This window comes from Ambystoma mexicanum, chromosome 6q (assembly GCF_040938575.1).
Source record: "Ambystoma mexicanum isolate Mex_15411 chromosome 6q, UKY_AmexF1_1, whole genome shotgun sequence".
NCBI classification, from domain to species: Eukaryota; Metazoa; Chordata; class Amphibia; order Caudata; family Ambystomatidae; genus Ambystoma; species Ambystoma mexicanum.
The window spans coordinates 1,483,424,005-1,483,443,824 of NC_090937.1; the positions used below are offsets into that span (position 1 = coordinate 1,483,424,005).

The window sequence follows — 19,820 nt, forward strand, 5'->3', positions numbered from 1 at the left end:
AATGTATCCAAACCGAATTACATGGTTCCCTCGACATGGAGTCCCTCATGGAAGCTGGCGAAAAAAGAAAGCATACTGCCTTGTCTGGAATCATCCAGCTTTAAGCCTCCATTCTCAAACGACCCCAACTTACTAACAGACGTATATATGCCTCTGCACTATCGATAGCAGTTAACACCATCATACACCCCCCGCCCTAGCTCTTCGCAAAGCCAAAAAATGGTGATGTAACCAGACTCACCTCAATTGTTCTTAAAATGAGCTTTTGTGTTTCAAAGGGTTTTGGTTAGCTAAGTTTCACTTAAACTGCAGTACTAAAGTTTTTCATTTTGATTTCTTTATTGATGTCATAAAAGTTGTCTGTGGCCTTCTAAGCTACGCATCTAGTGTTCTCCCCATTGCAAGTTCATGGCCCAAGAGATGTCCTATGGCAAGTCGTTAACTTCGGCCAGTGTGCCACATTCTTTATCATAATTATTGCAGAGTAAACAGTGGCCAGAGCTGAAGGCACTGCACAGTGGGACTTGGCTCGTTACAAGCGAGGGGCTGGGGTGTAACAAAAGCATTCAGGACCTGGCCACCATTTTTTGGCTTTTTTTTTGGTCAGACACTCTTGGTTTACCCCCATCCTCTTAGAATTGCACAACAAAAAACATCAGGAAGAACTAATATGGCAAAAAAAAAAAAAAAAAAAAACACAGACACCCTAAAAGGAGAATTCACCAGCATATTTAAGCTCTAGGAGCTAGCTAGCAATCATCTCAGTAAAATCCACTGCTTTCAATGACAGAATTTCCATTGCTAAGTCAGACACCAGAGAGATCTTCTCCATCGTTAGGGAACTTGAGACCCCCACTGCCCCTCCCCCACCCTTACCAAGGATGAATCATGGTGCATAAACATCCAAATGGCAATGCTTAACAAAAAACACCCTGAAAAAAAAGACATTCTAAGCAATCAAGCCAACTCCTATCTATACCCCCTTACCTCCGCCACAACTACCTCCACAGCCAGCCCTAACCCAGTATTCCCCCAGTTTCAATTCAAAGGCATCTCGGAGATAGGCTTTTGATGATGCTAGGACTTCTAACATCCTTGAGATGGAAAGGAGATACATGTCCTGCCTACATTATCAACGCCTGTGCAGAACCCCTAACACCCATCATCACAACATTCATAAACTCTGCCTGCTCCACAAGCACAGTGCCCGTCAGCATCAAGGAAGCCTGGGTACTCCCCGCACCAAGGAAATCCTTACACCCCTCTATTCATACCAACGTTGGGCCCATTACAACTGTCGCCTCCAGCTAAATAATCTTATATCAAGTAGCCTACTTGCAAGTCTAGCACTTCCTTGAAGCCAACCACGTCCTAGGCATGCAGCAATCCGGCTTCCACCCAGGACATGGCACAGAAACTGCCTTGCTGGACCAAAAAATAAAAAAAAATAAAAAAAATAAAAAAAAAAGTTGGACGAGAACAAGGAAAAGGGAAAGCCAGCACTTCTCTTCCTGGATCTGTCCGCTGCATTCGATCTAGTCAATCACAAAATCCTGTGCCACCGCCTCACTACCTCGGCCAACATTTCCCCTATGGCTACCACCTGGATCGCCCCCTTTCTGGAAGAAAGGAGAGAACAAACTCCTCACCATCCAACATCCCATGTGGGGTACCTTTCTCCAACCTTATATCTTCACTAGGGACCTATTCGACATCCTTGACTCCATAGGCATAGCCTATACAGTAACTACGCCGACGACAACTGCGGCCTAACAATAGTCTGAGCAGTCATCGGCTCAATGGCTTGACTACTGTAATGTCCTCTTCGCAGGCACTTCCAACCACAAACCTTCAGAAACTACAAGTAATACAAAATAATGCACTGCGAGCAGCACTTAACGTTCCCAAAAAAGAACACGTCTCAGCAGCCGGAAGAGATGCTCATTGGTTGTCTGTCTGAGGAAGTATCATCTTCAAAACCTTGTCCAGCACCCACAAGTGCCTTTCTAAAACAGCCCTTCCACCCCCCCAACTCTCCCAGATAATAGCTAACACTTACTCGACTAGACCTACCAGGACACCTTATGCTCACAGTCTACTTTTACCTAATGTCGGTGGTTCCAGCTTCCCTTAAATCGCAATCAAACACTGGACACCCCCTCAACACAGAGTGGAAAAATCCTACTGGATGTTCCAAAAAGCACTAAAAGAAAAAAAAAAAAAAAAAAAAGACTGTTTGATTAGACTGGCTTTGCTTTTCACTTCTCCAGCTCCCGCCATACACCATTATGACCAACTACTCAAATGTTTATATTTTAACCTGAATGTTAATCACTTGTATTAGTAACAGTGACCTTGGGTTGTTTGTGCGCTTCATAAATGAAATAATAAATTTAAAGACACCACTGCATGTTAAACTTGGTAAAAGATATAGATTTCGACCCTGCAACACAGATACTGGCAACCCTGGACATTGAGTCCTTACATACCTCTATCCCCAAAAGGAGACAATACTGGAGAGTGACTAGATAATGGAAGAACAAATGCTTTCTTTCGAGATCCCACGTCTGTTCCTGCTTAAACTTGCGGAAATAGCCCCGAAGAATTACTTAATGTAAAAAGAAAAAAAAGTTTTATTAATAGTTGAGGAGTTTATTTAGCTATGAATGCCACATTCCAAGGGTTGTTCCAGATGATGGTTTAGGCCCACATCAGGGTACGAAATTGCCAGGAGCTGGGAGCTATTAAGCTCCTGGTTATAGCCAAGGAGAGACTGGTTAGCTTGAAATCAAGAGCTACCAGGTGTTACTTGTAACTCACCAGGCAAGTGGTGACATAGAAATATAGCTATATAATATTATTAACTGTGTAGGTTTGGGAATGCTTATAAAAGAGAATAAAGGACACCCCTAAGAGACATTTAAAGCATATTGGATAATATACAATGGACAAAAAGTTAGTTTGCATCTCACGCACTATGTACTAGCTCCTGGTTCCCCAGGCGTAACTCCATCCTAAAGGTCGATGCCCGATATCCAGGAGCAGTTTTTTTGCTCCTGGTCAACAAATCCCAATTTCGACCCCTGCACATGTCAAGTTAATAGCAACATCTTACCACGGGCACAGACTGAAGAATGGAATATGATGACTGTTAGTATCCTGAGCATTTGGCACGGTGTGCCATAGGTAAACAGAGGGGAAAAAACAACAGGACGCTGCAAGCTAATGACCCGTGGATTCTGTTTCCGTGGAACAACAAGAAACCAGAACATCATGCAAATTGGAAAGCAGGGTCCCAGATTGATGCCTCATTCTTTGCCATATCATAGGCATTTCCATGCCTACCTGTTATAACTCCAGGTATTTAGATCTTGAATGTGTGCATTTTTTAAAGATTGCACAAGGGCTTAGTTTACCAATTGAAAAACGTTTCAACCAATTCAGGGTGATCATTCTCTTTTTATTTAGCATGGACTAAATAGGATTTGCTGTGGAAAAACGATTTGGGAAGGATAATTTCTAACTAGGCATTAATCCCCATAAAGATCAGGGAAATAATTTTATGTGGTGACTTCAACATCGATTTATTCACCAAACTTGGAATCAAAATCGAACAAAATAATTTGACAGAGAAACTCCAACTATGGCTTAAGGAATGTACAATAAGAGACCTAAACCTTGTCAATAGCCAAGTACAAGGAGATATGCCAGCAAAATTGAAATGGAGTAAAGGAAATACGTTGGACATCAGAATTATATCTTTGTCACACCAACGTTGATGACTGAGCTGGAATCCCTTGTGATCACAGAAAATTAAAAAAAAACACAAGTGATCACAACCTCTTGGCACTGACTTGGATAGACTCACAAACTCGTCTGCATTTAAATGCAATGGCCTCGATAGAACTGAATCAAAAATGGATTACAATGTCTACGAATATCTGATAAATAGACACAACAACTACCAGCAATTTTCCAGGAAACAGACCTGAAGGACAAGTTCAAGATCGAATACGAACATTTCAACCATACAACACGAAACAAAGATATCGCTTGCAATCTCATGATCACGCATATATATAACCAGGAAACAGCTAACAGACAAAAAGCACTCAGACTAAAAATTCGAGCCCGGCATGGAAATAGCTAAAAGGAGGCAGGGTGGGGAAAATGGACAAAGGAAAGAGAGGGCAGACCAACAAATGGAGCACCAGGTTTGAGGCATCAGCCAGCAACTTTGAATACAGGTTAGCATATGTAAATACAGCATAGGATCAGGTTTAGTTGATTGGCTTGTGCGGCTCCCAAATGCTTATAACACATGAAGTCTCCCGGCACTCTTACATTTTGGTGATTTCATGCCATTGGTTTGGGCCCATTGCAGATCTCTGTGCAGAGCCACAGGTGCAATAAACAGACAGAAAACCGAGCCTTCTCATTTTCAAGATCAATAAAATTAAGTAACACTGGATGTAACGATATTTAAATAGCAGCATACATAATACCAAATTGTCTAGGTTCTTGGAAACGTCAGTGAGACTGTACAGTGTTAGAAAATGCTAGAAGTACTTCTGAATATAAAACAGATAATGTAAAAATGTTAAAATTCATCACAGAATATGATACTCACAAAGGGAGGAGCCTGTGAGATTCCTGCTTTAAGGTGCTGTAAACCAAGGGTGACTGAGCCGTAGAGTCTGGCAGTCCTTGAACTCTCGCGAGATGCCTCACCAGGGAAGTCAACGCTATCTTTACTGTTGTAGTATATTGTAAACCGGAATTCAACATAATAGATTGTCTAACACTGATCAGACCAGTGTCCGGGTTGCCTCAATAGTTAAATATGTGAAATGCAACTCAAAGGTTGAGATGGGTTTGACTACATTGTTATCTCTTCCCCTGCCGCACCACGAACTGTTAAGTTGTGAACAGAATCCAACAGGCACGTACCTTGCTAGCAGTGTCCGTTTCTAGCACTCGAGACCCCGTCTGATACTAAATTCGCCTCTTAAAAGCATTATGCAAGCATCGTTTCAGTCAATGCTCCTCCACAAAGACAAACTGCCCGCTATGCACGATCGTAGTACGTGTGCACCCTGCAATGCAGCCTAACTTTAATGTTAAAATAGCTTTCAGATTTCAACGTGGCCTCAACAAATGCCCAGTGGCAAAAGAGAATGGTTGAATGCCCCAGATGCAATCTGGACTTGTACCTGGCAGCAAAATGCTGCTTTATGCATATTCACTCAAATGGCACTTCTTCTTTAGGAGTTAAGTGCACACACAGCCAAATGCTCAAGAAAAGGTGTGTTATGAGGAAACAAAGCCAGTAACAGCACTTTATCAGGAGCAAGTCACGATCGTCATATACTTGATACTACTTTCATGATTGTCCTCTGCCGTTAACTTTAACATGTTTAATTTGCTGTATTTTAATACGGATTTGGAGATGTTTGCAGACCTTGGTCTGATTGGAACATTAAATGTATGTGGCATTTGAAAAGTATAAATAAAGTTGAACAAAAAAAAAAGAAAAGAAAAAGGATTTACAGCTTGAAGTTGTAAATATGTCTCATGCTTTGCACACATTTTACTGGCATGATGACTATCGGACAGGGGAAATGAGCATCATGACAAGGTGGGCATTGCATGATCAGGAGGAATGCACATTTGAATTACTATCACAGACATGTTTGATAAATAGGTGGTCACCTATGTTCCCAACCCAAAAGGCACTTTGTTTTTATGCAAAGCAGTCAGCATCCTAAATTCTGGGCACCTGCATTATTTGACACCTAGCTCTGCCCCAGTCACGCCCACACCACTGACAAACCACCCCCCCACCGTCACCTGGTGCCCCCCCCCGTGCACGTGAAGGGGGAAATGTGGGGTTGAGGAGTCGGGAGTGAAGAAAGTGTCCCAAGTCAATGTTCATTTCCAGCACTGGGCAAGAGTGACCAGTGACAGTGAGGCATGACCTTTGGAGTTTACAGAGATAGAAACGTACATTTTCAGTTTCAGGATACCAATGACACCAGAGGTCTAAAGGATAGGATTACATTTAAGATGATTCTGTGGACATGAAACATAGTGCAGTGGATAGGCACGCTCATGAAAGGTAGCCATCGACCAGGAGGAAAGTTGGGTTATCCAATGGGATCTCTTGCCTATTCATCTTTAAGTTAAAATAAAAATATGGATTTAATGTCCAATTCGCCAGCTTACAAAAGGTTGTAATAACAGGTAGCACTACACAACTCAAAGGGTACTCAATTAAACCTCTATAAGGACAAACAGCTGAGTCAGCCCTCTGAGGACTCAAACCTGCTAGAAGCATGTTCAACACAGATTTCTGACAGAAGCGTGTAGTGATTTAAGTTTCCATGGTGTTTTTGCAGAATGAGTAGAATGCTGAGTGAGTGACATGGAATCTTGCTGGTGAGAATGTTGCTGTATGGTTGAGAGTTCTGAGTGAGAGGGTTGGTGAGATGTAGCCTACCTGGGAGGATGCTGGTGCATGTTTGCCTGGAGCTCTGGTGAACTGGACATGATAAACCATAAAAGATGTACTGGGAACTCACTAAAAAGGAATAACTAGAACATCAAGAGATGTCAAGAGTCATCATTGGGAACCCAGGGCTCTACAAAGCGCTTAAGTCACCGAGCTCCCTTAATGGCTAAAACTATTTAAATGTAAACTTTATACTAGTAGCATTATTTATGTGAACCGGCGCGTAAATCTAGTGAAGGACTTTTTACATTTCTAAACTATAGTTAGCTACTGTCAGGAGGTGCTGCTCTTCCTATCAATAGAGGGGTGGGAGATGAGTAACATTGTGGGTGGTGCTTCAGAAAGCTCCAACACATGTAAGGAAGGAATGGAAACATGTCATTGAGTTGAATACTGTTCTTCTGGTAAGATACTGAAGCGCTTTGCTGGTTAGACTTTTCACCGCATTTCTTGCTGTACTAGGGGGTAGCAGGTGAAGGAGTAATGACATTGGGAGTATGAGTTTTGGAGGGGAGAGGGCGGGAGCGGGGGAAGCCTGACTCCACCTGGGAAGAGAGGCACACAGAGATCAATGATGTTTTGAAGTCAGATTAAAGCAACAGGCAGGGATTGTTGATGTCAGAATCTTACCCAACCAATGATGCGCTTTTGGTTCCATGGGGGTTTAGCCGACAGCAGAGAATATCCTTTCCCTGACTGCAACTGGTGAACTAGTGCACTTTAACCTGCAGTTTGGTAGAAATGTAGTCTGGGTTTACCCGAGATGACAGCATCCACAAATGGTATTTTAAAAGGTGCCACAGTAGGCAGTGTTTAAGGCTATTCCTTTCTTTAACAGCCTGGACATAGGACGCAAAATTCTTAACATACTATTCAAGACCGTAAGCGGGAACAGGAACTATAATGGGTCCATGACATTAAGTCATCCGGGGAATCAGTCATAAGAGAAGCTGGTTAAAAATATGCTGTTCTCTGTGGGGATGACGGATCAAAGGTGAAAGGTTTAAACAAGGATTCTGCGTAGTAGCTGCAGGGATTCTCGTTTCTATATTCAAGACCGATAACAAAAATTAGCTAAGTGGCTTTTTAGTGAAGGAAATATTTTTATTGTATCTAAAGAAGGGATTGGTTGTATTTAAAATCTTGAATCGTTTCCAAAGCTAAGCATAGCGAGCACGCCCCTAAACTTCAGCAAGTCTGAGAAAGTGAGCTGCTACAGCAGCAGTGGGTGCTCTGGACAGTTATCTCTAAGACACACCACTAAGGGACATCTAGGGACATGCAGGTGTGCAGAGTGCCACACTGTTCAGGTTACAACATTAAGGGGAGCTGGTAGCCATTTAGCTCCTGCTTCCAACCTAGGAGAGCCTGGTTAACTTAAAACCAACAGCTATGAGGAGCTATTTTTGGCTCCCCAGAGCAATTGGTCTTATACAAACATGCACATTTGATATTAACTTGAATTAGTACCAGAAGAGGGGTGTGTGATGGCCTCCCAGACAATGAGGAGGCTCAGAAAGGGGTCCTTACCACACAGGGAAATAACCCGCTTTGAGCTCCTCTGAGCCAGAGTCCCCCATCTTCCCACCCTGGGAATGAAGTTTAGTGTACTCCCCGCATCCCCTGACCCTTAACCCCTTTTTCACATATGCACTCCCTTTCCACCTCAACCCCACTTACCTGCGTTGCTTGTCCTTTGCTGGCTCCGGTACTGTTCCCGGCATATAACCACTGCACGATTACCCGCCATAGAAAGGGAGAAGGGATTATGTATAGTCCCTTCTCCCCATTCCATGGCAGCCATTTGTTTTACACGCCGTTTCTCAACTCGAGAATAAAATACTATTAGTACTCTGGTACAATGTGCCAGGGTACAAATAGCAGTAGAAGCTGAGGAAGGTGCATTACAGGTCGGGTAAAACCTGTGAGACTACGTTAAAGCCCTTGCTTCGCTCAGGCTTGTAACTATTGCCCCGGGGGCATTAATACCCCCCTCCTCGGGTTCTATTGCTTTAGTAAGCTTATGAAGAAGGAAGAAGAATCAGAACACATCTAGTACATATTTAAACATTATGAGTCATACAAAATGGCCAAAATCTGCATCACATGTGGAAGTTAGATTTGCGATGTGCTGTTTATTCGCTCTTGGTTCCCCAGTGGTAGCCCCTGCCTACTATGTGATGCCGGACACCCAGGAGCAGTTTTTCGCTCCTGCTAATTGAATCTTTTGAAACCTGCTGTTCTAGGTCTGGCAGGAACAGAACAACTGACGGTTGTATACTATACTGGTTAAGGGCATGGACTATAATAAAGCAAGCTGGAAAGACCCTTACCCTACACCACACTAACAAATGTAATGGGGTCATTTCAACCCCAGCAGTAGCCGGGTCGGTAAAATCGGCAAGCTGCTGCGGGAGTTGTGAATTTTTTTGGCACCTGGAAATGGGGAATCACAATGACATTACAGCCAGAACAACACGTTACTCCCCATTCCCATTGAGTCCCATAGGACTCAGTGGGGAGGAGGGATGCACCGGCACTGTGTGCAATAGTGCCGGTGCATCCGTCAGTTTGCGGGCGGGTGCCGTTCTGCCCACCAAGTCAGACCTGGCGGGTGGGAGGGCACCCGCCCGCAGAACTCAGAGTGTGCCGGTCCGATAACAACGGTGCCAGTAGCTTACCGCCACCGTTGTTACCAGAGCCGGCACACTCCTAATGAGTCCCAATGTTGTGCTGGAAAGCTTGACCCATTACTAATTTTAACTCTTGCATTGTCGGACGTTTTGGACAATGGTACAAACTCCAATGATGTAAACAGTATGTAGCAGTTCATTTGTTATAAAAATCTGTACGTGCATACAATGCACAGATACGATGAACGCTGTTGTTGCCATGCATTACTCATGACCATGAGCACACTCAGCCAAAAGGTCCCAAGAACCACCTCCAACTGTTTTCACTCTACAGAGGCGTTTCTGCCCAGGCAGAGTTTGCACATTTCAATTGTGAATTTTCCATCTTTTAATGGCGTTCAAGCCCAACGGATTGGAGGTACATGGGCTGCAGCAGGTGGTAACTTGCTTAAGCTCCGTTACGCCCCCTTCCAAAACCAGAGCTGTAACCATTAGGAGGCTTCATTATTTTGTATCAACATTTTTTGTGATGTCCCTGAACCACCTGCCTATATAGTTCATATGTAAACTATACCAGGTCACAAGACTGCAGGTTGAATTGTAGTTATATTGTCTGAAACATTCATATTACAGACCAGTCTAGGTGCTTCTCAAGGGTTGACTGCAATCAGCTTGGGAGAACTCGGATATTAGCATTGAAACCAAAATTCCTCGTCCCAACCCTCCCACACTTGTGGCCAATTGACAGACAGCTTATGTTCTGCTTGCTTTCCCTAAAAGATTGTTCTCTGACCTAATCAAAAGTAGGTAGTTGGACTCAACAAGTACCTCTTGTGCTCTTAAATCTACAACACACAGCTTCAATAAATCCTGAGCAACAGAGAGATGAAACACGCTTTCAACTAAAATAACAGACGATAATAGAATGGAAACAATAGCTTCCTAATCCTGTCAGCCATAAAGAACGCCCCTATGCTGCCATGTAGCCAAAATGGGACAAGATCGTGGTGCGGGGGTATAGGTTAGCCAAGGGAGTCAGAGTCTGTCAAGGGGCAGAATCTGGCAAAGATGCAGAATCTTGCAGAGGTGGATTAAAGTTTTGGAGGGGGTGTGCATACACTTAGTTGGGCCTAGGGCAGCAGAAAGCCTAAATGCGCCACTGACACAGGCATGGAGGGGTAGGAAATGCCCAGTCAGATTGCTCGCCCAGCCTGACCCAGGATTAAATATATAAAAATGTCCAGACAACCCAAAGCAGTTAAAGATAAACATGGCAGCTAAGCGATATACAAATGTTGCATAATATAGAAGCTTCCTGCAAGAGTTGAGAACACCACCAAAAAATGCACCCCTCATCTTTGGGACTCCGACATTATTTCAGCTGAACTACAACCTGGCTACACAATGTACCATTGGCTCGTGATAATTGATTCTTGGTGGGTAAGAAAAGCCTTTTACTGTCCTGCAAGAAAACACAAGATAAATTCCTTTTGATTTTAATATAGAATGGACATAGATCCAACGAACAGCTTCATGTACAAAGTTTTATTGTACCAGTAGAAACTTTAATATGTTTGGATTCTTCTAAATTATACTGTGCATTTTCTATGCACGAGAAGGAATTAGATCACTCCCCTAATACTGCCGTATGAGTGCAAAGCTCCCCACATCCCCACACAAGATAACAAAAGAAGGATCAAAGTCACAGGCTGGGGTGGCGAAAACGAAGCAGCCAGAGAGCTGGCAACATTAAAACGGTACATTACAGCATCCCTAGCCTCACAAATATTGCACCACTGGCACATTGTCAGGGGTCAAAATTGGAGTTCACAAACTAGGGGAGCTGGAAGTAGCTCGTGGGTAGTCAGAATGTTTCTTTAACCAGGAACTGTTCATTGTGACAGAGGGGCTATTAAATGTCTCTCCAATGAGTTATCAGGACGTTTTACGTTTAATAAATAAGCACACAAGATTAAAAGAAATGCAGAGATTGAAAAGGGGCTCCTTTTGTATACCTATTTAGACAGAGAACCTGTATGTATTGCTCTCTCTATTGCGGTTTGTTGATCCACTCAGTCTCGTGACATGCTACTTCATATTTCTTTCAGCATTATTTTCCCATTGTGTCTTTCCCTTTAAACGTTCGTTCCCATCAGTGCTTCCATGTTGCCGTTATTTCTCATTTAGTCATTTCCTATGTAACCTGCTACAGGTATAACTATCACTACATTACCTATGTGACCTGCTACAGGTATCACCATCACTACAGGCACCAATCTATGTTGCTGTATTTACTGCTGCAAAGTCTTGTTCTTTTTAAAAAAAAATCTCTGTGGCCACCTTTTCCTGCGATGCCACCTCGCTCACGCTCTGCTTCTACAGAACGAGGGGCTAGTGCATAGCTTGGTACATATCTAAATGTCACATTCAATGCAAGCTATTACTTTTTGTCCACTACATTTCAAACATCATGCTTTAAAAGTCTTGTAAATGTTTCCCAGTACACAAGTCAAACATTCCCAGGCACAAAGACTGTACTTTACGAGTGTTTATGGGGCAGCAGTTGGCTCTTTTGAGATAGACCCAGGCGATTAATAGTCCAAGCTATTTCGTATCCTGCAAACCCATACACACACTAACTTGAATGCACTCCCCCCAACGGATACTTGTTGCACCCTAAATTAATTTCAGTATGTAGAACCGATCAGTGCGTAGAGCGGATCAGTATGTAGAGCGGACGAGTGCATAGAGCGGATGAGCGCGTAGAGCGGATGAGCGCGTAATGACATGGCGTCTGAAGAGTTGGTTGAGTGCCTGGAGCGGATGAGTGCCTGGAGCGGATGAGCACGTAATGCGGGATAATAATAAAGGGGTCGATAATGCGGGATAATAATAAAGGGGTCGCGATTAATAGTCCAAGCTATTTCGTATCCTGCAAACCCATACACACACTAACTTGAATGCACTCCCCCCAACGGATACTTGTTGCACCCTAAATTAATTTCAGTATGTAGAACCGATCAGTGCGTAGAGCGGATCAGTATGTAGAGCGGACGAGTGCATAGAGAGAACGAGCGCGTAGAGCGAACGAGCGCGTAGAGCGAACGAGCGCGTAATGACGTGGCGTCTGAAGAGTTGGTTGAGTGCCTGGAGCGGATGAGTGCCTAGAGCGGATGAGCACGTAATGCGGGATAATAATAAAGGGGTCGATGTAGAGTGCATGGAACAAATTGGAGCGCATAGAAATATGCAACATACATGGAATGGTCTAGAGTGCATAGAACGTTTGAAGAGCATGAAAACCATCATATCACATCACCACGCTTACTCTCTTCTTTACACCACCATCCAACTAGAACACAGAGATACTATGACACCATTCGGTATAGCTGTTCTCATACCAACATCCGCCTCATACTCCCCATCACTCTAACTAAACAGTGCTGGTTACACCCTCCAGCCAGGCGTTCTCCTCAGGTCTAACGCTGCAAGAATCGGTCTGGATAAAACCTGCCTGAACAAAACACATACTCCTTATCTCTCAACCACCACACCTACCGCTAAGAAGCAGCTACTTCAGCAATGCCACACCAGCTGCACACATATACGGTGCTCACACGCACCTTAGACTCTGTCTACTCTCTCTACTGAATTGAATTTCGGTTCTGAGGGCGTTCAACCTAGCAGCGCCTTGAGACTATACTAATGGTACATAAGGCGCTATATAAATGCAAAATAACATAACATGCTGTAGCACCCAGGTCACACCTGATCCAGAGCATCTCCCGCGTGCACCCAGTCTGAACTCGGCTGCATCACTATTTCAGCTTGGGTTGCACCACTACAACATCTGGGCGGCTTTCTTTAAGGTGGATGCATTTCCCTGGCTACCGCACACGAACTGCACCCAACTCCCTTGCAGCACCACATCACCTAGGATGCGATTCGCCCCCATCACCTGCAGCCCGCGAGCCCATTCCCACCTGGAGGGTCGCTCCTCGCGCGCGGCACTCTCGTAGTGCTCCTGCTCAGCCGTCGTCTCGTCGTCCTCCACCGTCACATCGGCAGCGGCGCCCGGGAGAGAGCTGAGACCGCGGCTGTCGCCGATTCCTTCCCCCGGGAACGCGTCAACGAGGGCGGCAGCCCAGTGCAACAGCCACAAGGCGAGCAGCGCCACCCGCAGCGCGGCCCGGCCGCCCATGGCCAGCACAGCATGGGGGGCCCTTCTGCGCGCCCCCCCCTCCGATCTCTGGCTGTCACTTTCAGAGGCGCGCGCCCGCCACCATCAGCTGCATCAGTACAGCACTGTCCAGAGGGAAGGATGATCCGCCACTAACCTGCGGCTGCGGGGCTTCGCTGATGCGACGTCATCGCCGCTGGCGCCCCGCCCAAGCCAACGTCTTGAAATAGGAAAATGAGCAGGAGATTGGAGATTCAATGGAACACCAGGATTAACTTTCCACTTTTCTGTAAGCACAATACTATTATTTAATGTTTGATATAGTACGGTATTGAAATATAAGATACATTTGAATAAACTTCTGCTTAAATATATCAATAATTTTAAAATATAATTCTCTTTTGGCTTCCAAGCAAACAGGATTTATGAAAAATTCAAGACATTTTCAAAAAAATAAAGAACATTGCTTAATTTTTTTGTGACCAAATTACATTACAGACAAATAAGATCAACTGAGAAGGTTTCAACATGGGCATCGTGTTTTGCTATGCTCTGCAGTTTGAACGGCACTTTTGTCCTCTTTTTATGTCCAAAACCAAGTCAAATAACACCCCTCCCTGCGCTTAATTCCAAATGTTCTGTCCATTCAACGTCACCAGATATTCCCGGGGCTCTGCAGGTTGGGCTCTATAGGCTCAGCTGGTCTACTGTCAGCTGTCGACGAACCAATGGGAAGAGGGCGAGCGTGTACTTTCTGCTTGTCAATAAAGCTTGTTTACTAGAGGTAGTGGCACATGGCATCCAATCATAACTCGAGACTCGTTGTTTAGTTCCCGCCTGCCCATTCACAGGGGCATACATGTGGACCAACCAGAATCGTCGTTCTCCCAGACGCTTTAATCTCCACGGGGCAGGTAGCAGGAAAATATGAGCTGAAATACGATAACATTGTTTCATTAACTGCAGATGCGTAAAAAATAAGGACTTTCGTCCTGCATCCTGTGGATCGAGAAAATTGCATCAAATTGTGAGGAATAATGATTATAGATTTCATAATAATTAGAATATAATATGAAATAATAAGGGAATTTATTATATACTTCTTCCTAACATCTTTCACAATTTTAATAAAAACAACGCATACGCATGATTTGTGGCTATTTCCGAATAAAAAAATGTACTTTTTATTAAACATGAAAAAATGTACTTTTGGAATATGGCGGAGCTTTCCTAAGAAAATAGGGATGTCTATGTAACTAATGTCCTTTGTTCATGTTTATAGAGAGACTCGGCATTCAACAAGCTGTCACTCTTTCCGGGTTACTGATTGGGCCGGTCTGGCTTCTGAAACGTGGCTGGTTTTGAGTGTACCAGCTGCAGGGAGTGAGATCATCGTATGCGCAGAAGAAAAGGAAGCGTACGCATGCGCCATATACCATGCTTACTCGCTAGTACTGGAATGCACTCAGTTTTATCCTTAGTTTTTTTTACCTGATTGCCCCTCTTCCTCTTTCCAGTACTTCCTTATGAGACTCCTTCCTCCATAGGAAACTTATTTTTATATTTTATGTATTTATTTATTGGGGACGCATACGTGGCAAAGCATTGCTAACACAAGAAAGCAGCATGGGTGTTCAGTAGCAGGATATCTGGTTGACATGGTAACTGGAAATGCACAAGCAATGATTTGCCAAATCAGAAAATGTTATTTTTTTTTCTGTCCCTTCACGCTTTAAACACATGCTTGGGTGTTTTCCAATGATTCCCACAATCAAGAGTCTTTGGAAAGCACATGCTGCCATCCTGTACTGGCGTAGGGATTGTTGCTTAGCCACCTCTTTATTAACTCCCTCCCAGTCCCATCCAGGGTTGCCAGATTTGCGATTTGGGAGACGCGGTAGTGAGCTGATGAGAAGATCAGGGGATATTCTGGTGCTGAGTGGCCGGCATTTCGTGTGGTTTTGGCGGCAGTACATGGGAGAGCAGCTTCGGATTGTGGTGGCTCAGAACATGAGTCAACCCGAGAGGAATGGCGATTAGTTGTGGGTACGGTCCAGCCACATGTAGGCCAGGGCAGCAGCTACAAGGCACAGTCTTGAGAGGTACATAGCTCCCAACTCACACGCTTTTGGCGGGTGTCACCCGCCTTGTAAACAGCGGACTCACCCGCCAAACCTCATGCACGCCCATTCATTTCAATGGGCCGCTCACCCGCCAAAAGTAAAATCGGGTGTTTTCACCCGCTTTTGCAACATAAATGGTTGAGAGCTATGGAGGTAACATGTTTGCCGGTGTAATGTCAGATTTTCCTGTCTGTCAAAAAATCCTATCTGCTGACTGAGCATTCTTAGTGTCTCTGCGCCTGCTCAGTAATTAATGTACAGGATAGGATTTTTTGACACTGTGAATGTGGTGTACCTGTCTTCCTGGGGTCTAGCGGTGCAGTGTGTTTAACTTTACTAGAGTCGGGCTGACTGAAAAACACATCAGAGTGAAGCTGTGCAACAAGTGACTCCAAAATGGATGAAAAGAACACAAACCCAGCAGACACTAGTATTGTAGGGCGCTTGCAGCCAGGAAGTGTTTCCTCTCAGAGCGGAAGAAGGGGAGTTTTAAGCCCTAGTCCAGAGTGCTACTAATCACACAGCCTGAATAGGGCTACTGCTTACAACACTTTTCATGTTTTTGGTGCTCACGTTTAGCACAGTCAGTGCTAGTGAACAGTACCACACAATCTGATCGAACTTGCTTCTTAAAGCACTTTTAATTTCGTTTGATGTTCACAAATACTGGACTGTTATATAAGTAGGAGTGGGGAGGGAGGGTACACGCTAGGATATTTGTGTAGTGTGTTGTGTAGGGAGATATTTCTGTGGTGGGGCGACAGGGCGTCAGGTGGGGGTTTTGTGTAATAGCCTGTGTGGGGTTGCAGGGTGCCAGAAAGGTTGTCTCTGTAACGGGATGCCAGGATATGTGTGTAGTGTTGTGAAAGGTCACCAGGTAGACTGTGTGTATTGGGGTAGTTATAGAGGCAAGGCACCAAAAAGGGTATCTGTGTATTTCTGTAGTGGGGGACAGGATGACAAGTGCGGGGTTTGTGTAGTGCAGTATCAAGGTGCAAGGATGGTATCTTATACATACCAACATTTGGATCGCCTGGGAGGGAGATTTTGTCACGGGAAGCAGGAGAAGGAAAGTTCCCCATTAAACTGCACTAATGTTATGGATGTTTTAGACGGGAGACAGTAACAAATTGCTACATTTCGTTACAAAAAAATTTGGCAGTCTTCTGTCTAAATTGGGAGGATTGGCTTGTATTGGATCTCTGTTGCGGGATGCCATGTAGGACATTTGTGTTGTGTAGTGGTGTGGTAGGGGATTTGTATAGTGGGCTGGAAGGTGACTAAGTAGGGTATACATGCAGTAGGAGGGCAAGATTCAGTATTTGAATCACTCTGTGATCAAATGAGTTGGCCAGGATCACACACTTTGCTTAAGCGTTGGCACTGGGATTTGAGCACAGACTGAAATGACCACACTTCATCAAATAGTTTTCCAGTTCTTGTACAGCAAGGTGCAATTATTTTTCAATGTTTGCTTTCATGAATTAAAATAATGACCTATTTTGTAGACTAGGATTGGAAATTAAACAAATCACATAATAACCCAACATGACCATATCATTTAAAACAAACTGCAGGAAAAAAAGATTATTCTTTCTTCATTTCCTCCATCTTCTAGAGAAGAAAACAAGTTGCAAAATGCTAAATGATTTGAGCATTAGAAATAAATCTATGGGTTTTGCTGCTTTGTTTTAAAACATTAAATACACCCAACACACGCTTGGCAAATGCTTGTGATTTTTGGTCTTGTCTCTTCTATATAGGAACCCTACAAAATCAAATGCCCTCGGTGAAAATAAAGAGTAGACAATGGACTTTACAATGCCACCGGTAGTGAGCTAAAGACTCTGGGTAAGTCTCTCGTAACCAGGACTAATGTCTGGCAGAGAGACTCCCAGGACCCCCCTTGTTAAATCTGCATATTTAAGTAACTTTGGGTTTCACCCTAAGTTACTAGGGGAATCCAGACGTGGACCCCTTGCTCACTATTCTTAGAGAGGCACAGATCCACCCTACTGATGAGGTCCAACCAGACCGAAACACGTGTCTGGGGTTTCTGTTGGTACTCTTGTTCAGAGGAGAATTGCCTCGCATTTCGGTGCTGGACTGCCCCAGGGCAGGACAAAGACTGATATGTTTGGGATATTTCTTCTCTGTGAAAAGATAGTGAGCTAAAGACTCTGGGTAAGTCTCTCGTAACCAGGACTAATGTCTGGCAGAGAGACTCCCAGGACCCCCCTTGTTAAACCGGTATGTTGGAAGGCAGAGCTTTTCTTAGAAGACAACACAGTACAATACAGTTAAATAAGATCATTTGTCCAGGATCACTTTATCATTGTGGGCAAAGCCTCAACTCTTTGCTAACACAGCCTAGAATTTGGCAACCTAATCACTTTTTGTGACTATCACTTCATGCTCTTTATTGGGGATGGCTGCCTAGTTCTACAACACTTAACTGTGGGAACAGAGCTCCAGGCCTGCACCATACTCATGCCATATGAAATTGTATAAGTAGCTCCATGTTGCGTACATACTTTGTTTTGTAGCTCAGTGGGTGTTAATATCAACCTATACACACTCTCAAGATTATCTCAGAGAGAGGTTAGGCTGAGTTAGCCTTGCTCAAATTTGGTGCTTTGGGCCGCATTTGTCACAGATCTCTGCAGCAAGTGCTTAACACGCCATTTTCTCAGCTACCGCGGCACTCAAACATTTCAATAAGCAATAAGCATATGGAGCCGGGTACCGCGAGAAGTTAAGAAAAATTAAAAATTGGTATAGAACAGTGGTTAAAAATATCAAGGCCTGCGAGAAAAATACTAGGTATCAAAAATTAGTGCAAACTATTTGCACTAGAAATCCTCGTGGTATCTGGTCTCTCCTTAATGAAAATAGAGAGAAGGCTAAGGGCCCCCTTATCAACCCAATAAGTAAGAAGACGTGGGAACATTTTTTATTTGATCGAAATACAGGTGATATAGAAACCTCAAATAAAGATGGGGTAGAGGTGCCCTTTCCTCCGCCCATCGATGTTTCCCCAGAGGCAATATTGAAAAAAATAATTAGCCTTAAGTCATCTAGAGCCCCAGGACCCAACGGTTTGGCGAATGTAGTGATCAAGAGCCATCCCCTGTTTTGGGCTGATTTGCTCTCTCTGCTCTTCAATAAAATTCTAGATTAAGGAATAATCCCCCGCTCCTGGCAAACAGCTATTCTTATCCCTGTGTTCAAAAAAGGTAACCGTATGGAGCCTAATAACTATAGATTATTATCCATGTTAGATATTTCTGGTAAATTGTTTGCTGCACTGTTACTCAGTGAATTGCAACAATGGGTTGACAAGGCCAAAATACTCAGTAGATTCCAATGTGGTTTCAGACGGGAGTTCTCCACCTCCCATAATCTACTAGTCATGGAACTACTTCGTATACGGGCACTCAGTAAGGGGCAGCCCCCGTTGTACGCTTTGTTTATTGACTTCCAGGCTGCATTCGATTCCATTCCGCGAATGAGATTATGGGCCAAACTTGAGAAATTGGGATGTCCACCTAACCTATTATACTATCTAAAATTACTCCATCATAACACAACGGCATGCCTTAGATTGGACCAGGAAGGTAACTTAACACGTAATGTGATACAAGATAGTGGGGTTAAGCAGGGATGTGTTACGGCACCTTTAGTATACAATCTCTATGTATACGACATCCCTGCAGCCCTGGCTGAAGCGAACAACTGTCCCCCGAAAGTTGGTGAGGTGCACTGTATGGTACTAGCGTATGCGGATGATCTTGTGATCTTTGATAATACCATAAGCGGCTTGAGACGTTCTGCTACCGCTTTGTGGGATTATGCCAGAATAAATGGACTGAAGATCAATCTAGACAAAACGAAGGTACTAAGATTCACGAGTAAAAAAGCAACTAGGGTGAATCTAATTGTACATGGAAGTGTCATACCTTATGCTCCATCCTACCGCTATCTCGGAGTGGATAATGAGCCCCTAGGTGATTACTCATTGTGTAAACAGGGGCGTTCCATGAGAGCTATGCAAGTCACCTCGCTCATCGCCTCATTTACAAAAAAACAGGGTGGTTTTACCCTTTGGGGAACGCGTCAGCTCTATATCCAAGTAATGGCACCGATGATCATATATGGACTAGACTCACTACATACAATGGATCTAGGATGGTTACAAGTGTTGGAGGGTAAGTTTTGGAGACGGATCCTCGGGTTACACCCGGGGATACCGATGGCCTTGATCAGATTAGAACTGGGACTACCCTCCCTTAAAGCCATGGTCTTGAAGAAAAGAGCTGGTTTCCACCTCAAGATGGCTGATGACCCTATCAATCCCCTCCTATCGGTGATCC

General features: G+C 44.0%; 1 protein-coding gene across 4 annotated transcripts in view; it reads right to left on the minus strand.

Annotated features, from left to right (window-relative positions):
• EIF2AK3 (eukaryotic translation initiation factor 2 alpha kinase 3) overlaps nt 1-13,511 on the minus strand; it is a 394,300-nt gene extending 380,789 nt beyond the window's left edge. For all 4 annotated transcript variants that reach the window (XM_069632207.1, XM_069632205.1, XM_069632206.1 and 1 more), the window contains exon 1: nt 13,128-13,511. In XM_069632207.1, coding sequence (XP_069488308.1) covers nt 13,128-13,345 — 218 coding nt within the window. In that variant the 5' untranslated portion in view covers nt 13,346-13,511. The remainder of the gene's footprint in view (nt 1-13,127) is intronic.
• Nucleotides 13,512-19,820: the final 6,309 nt, after the last annotated feature.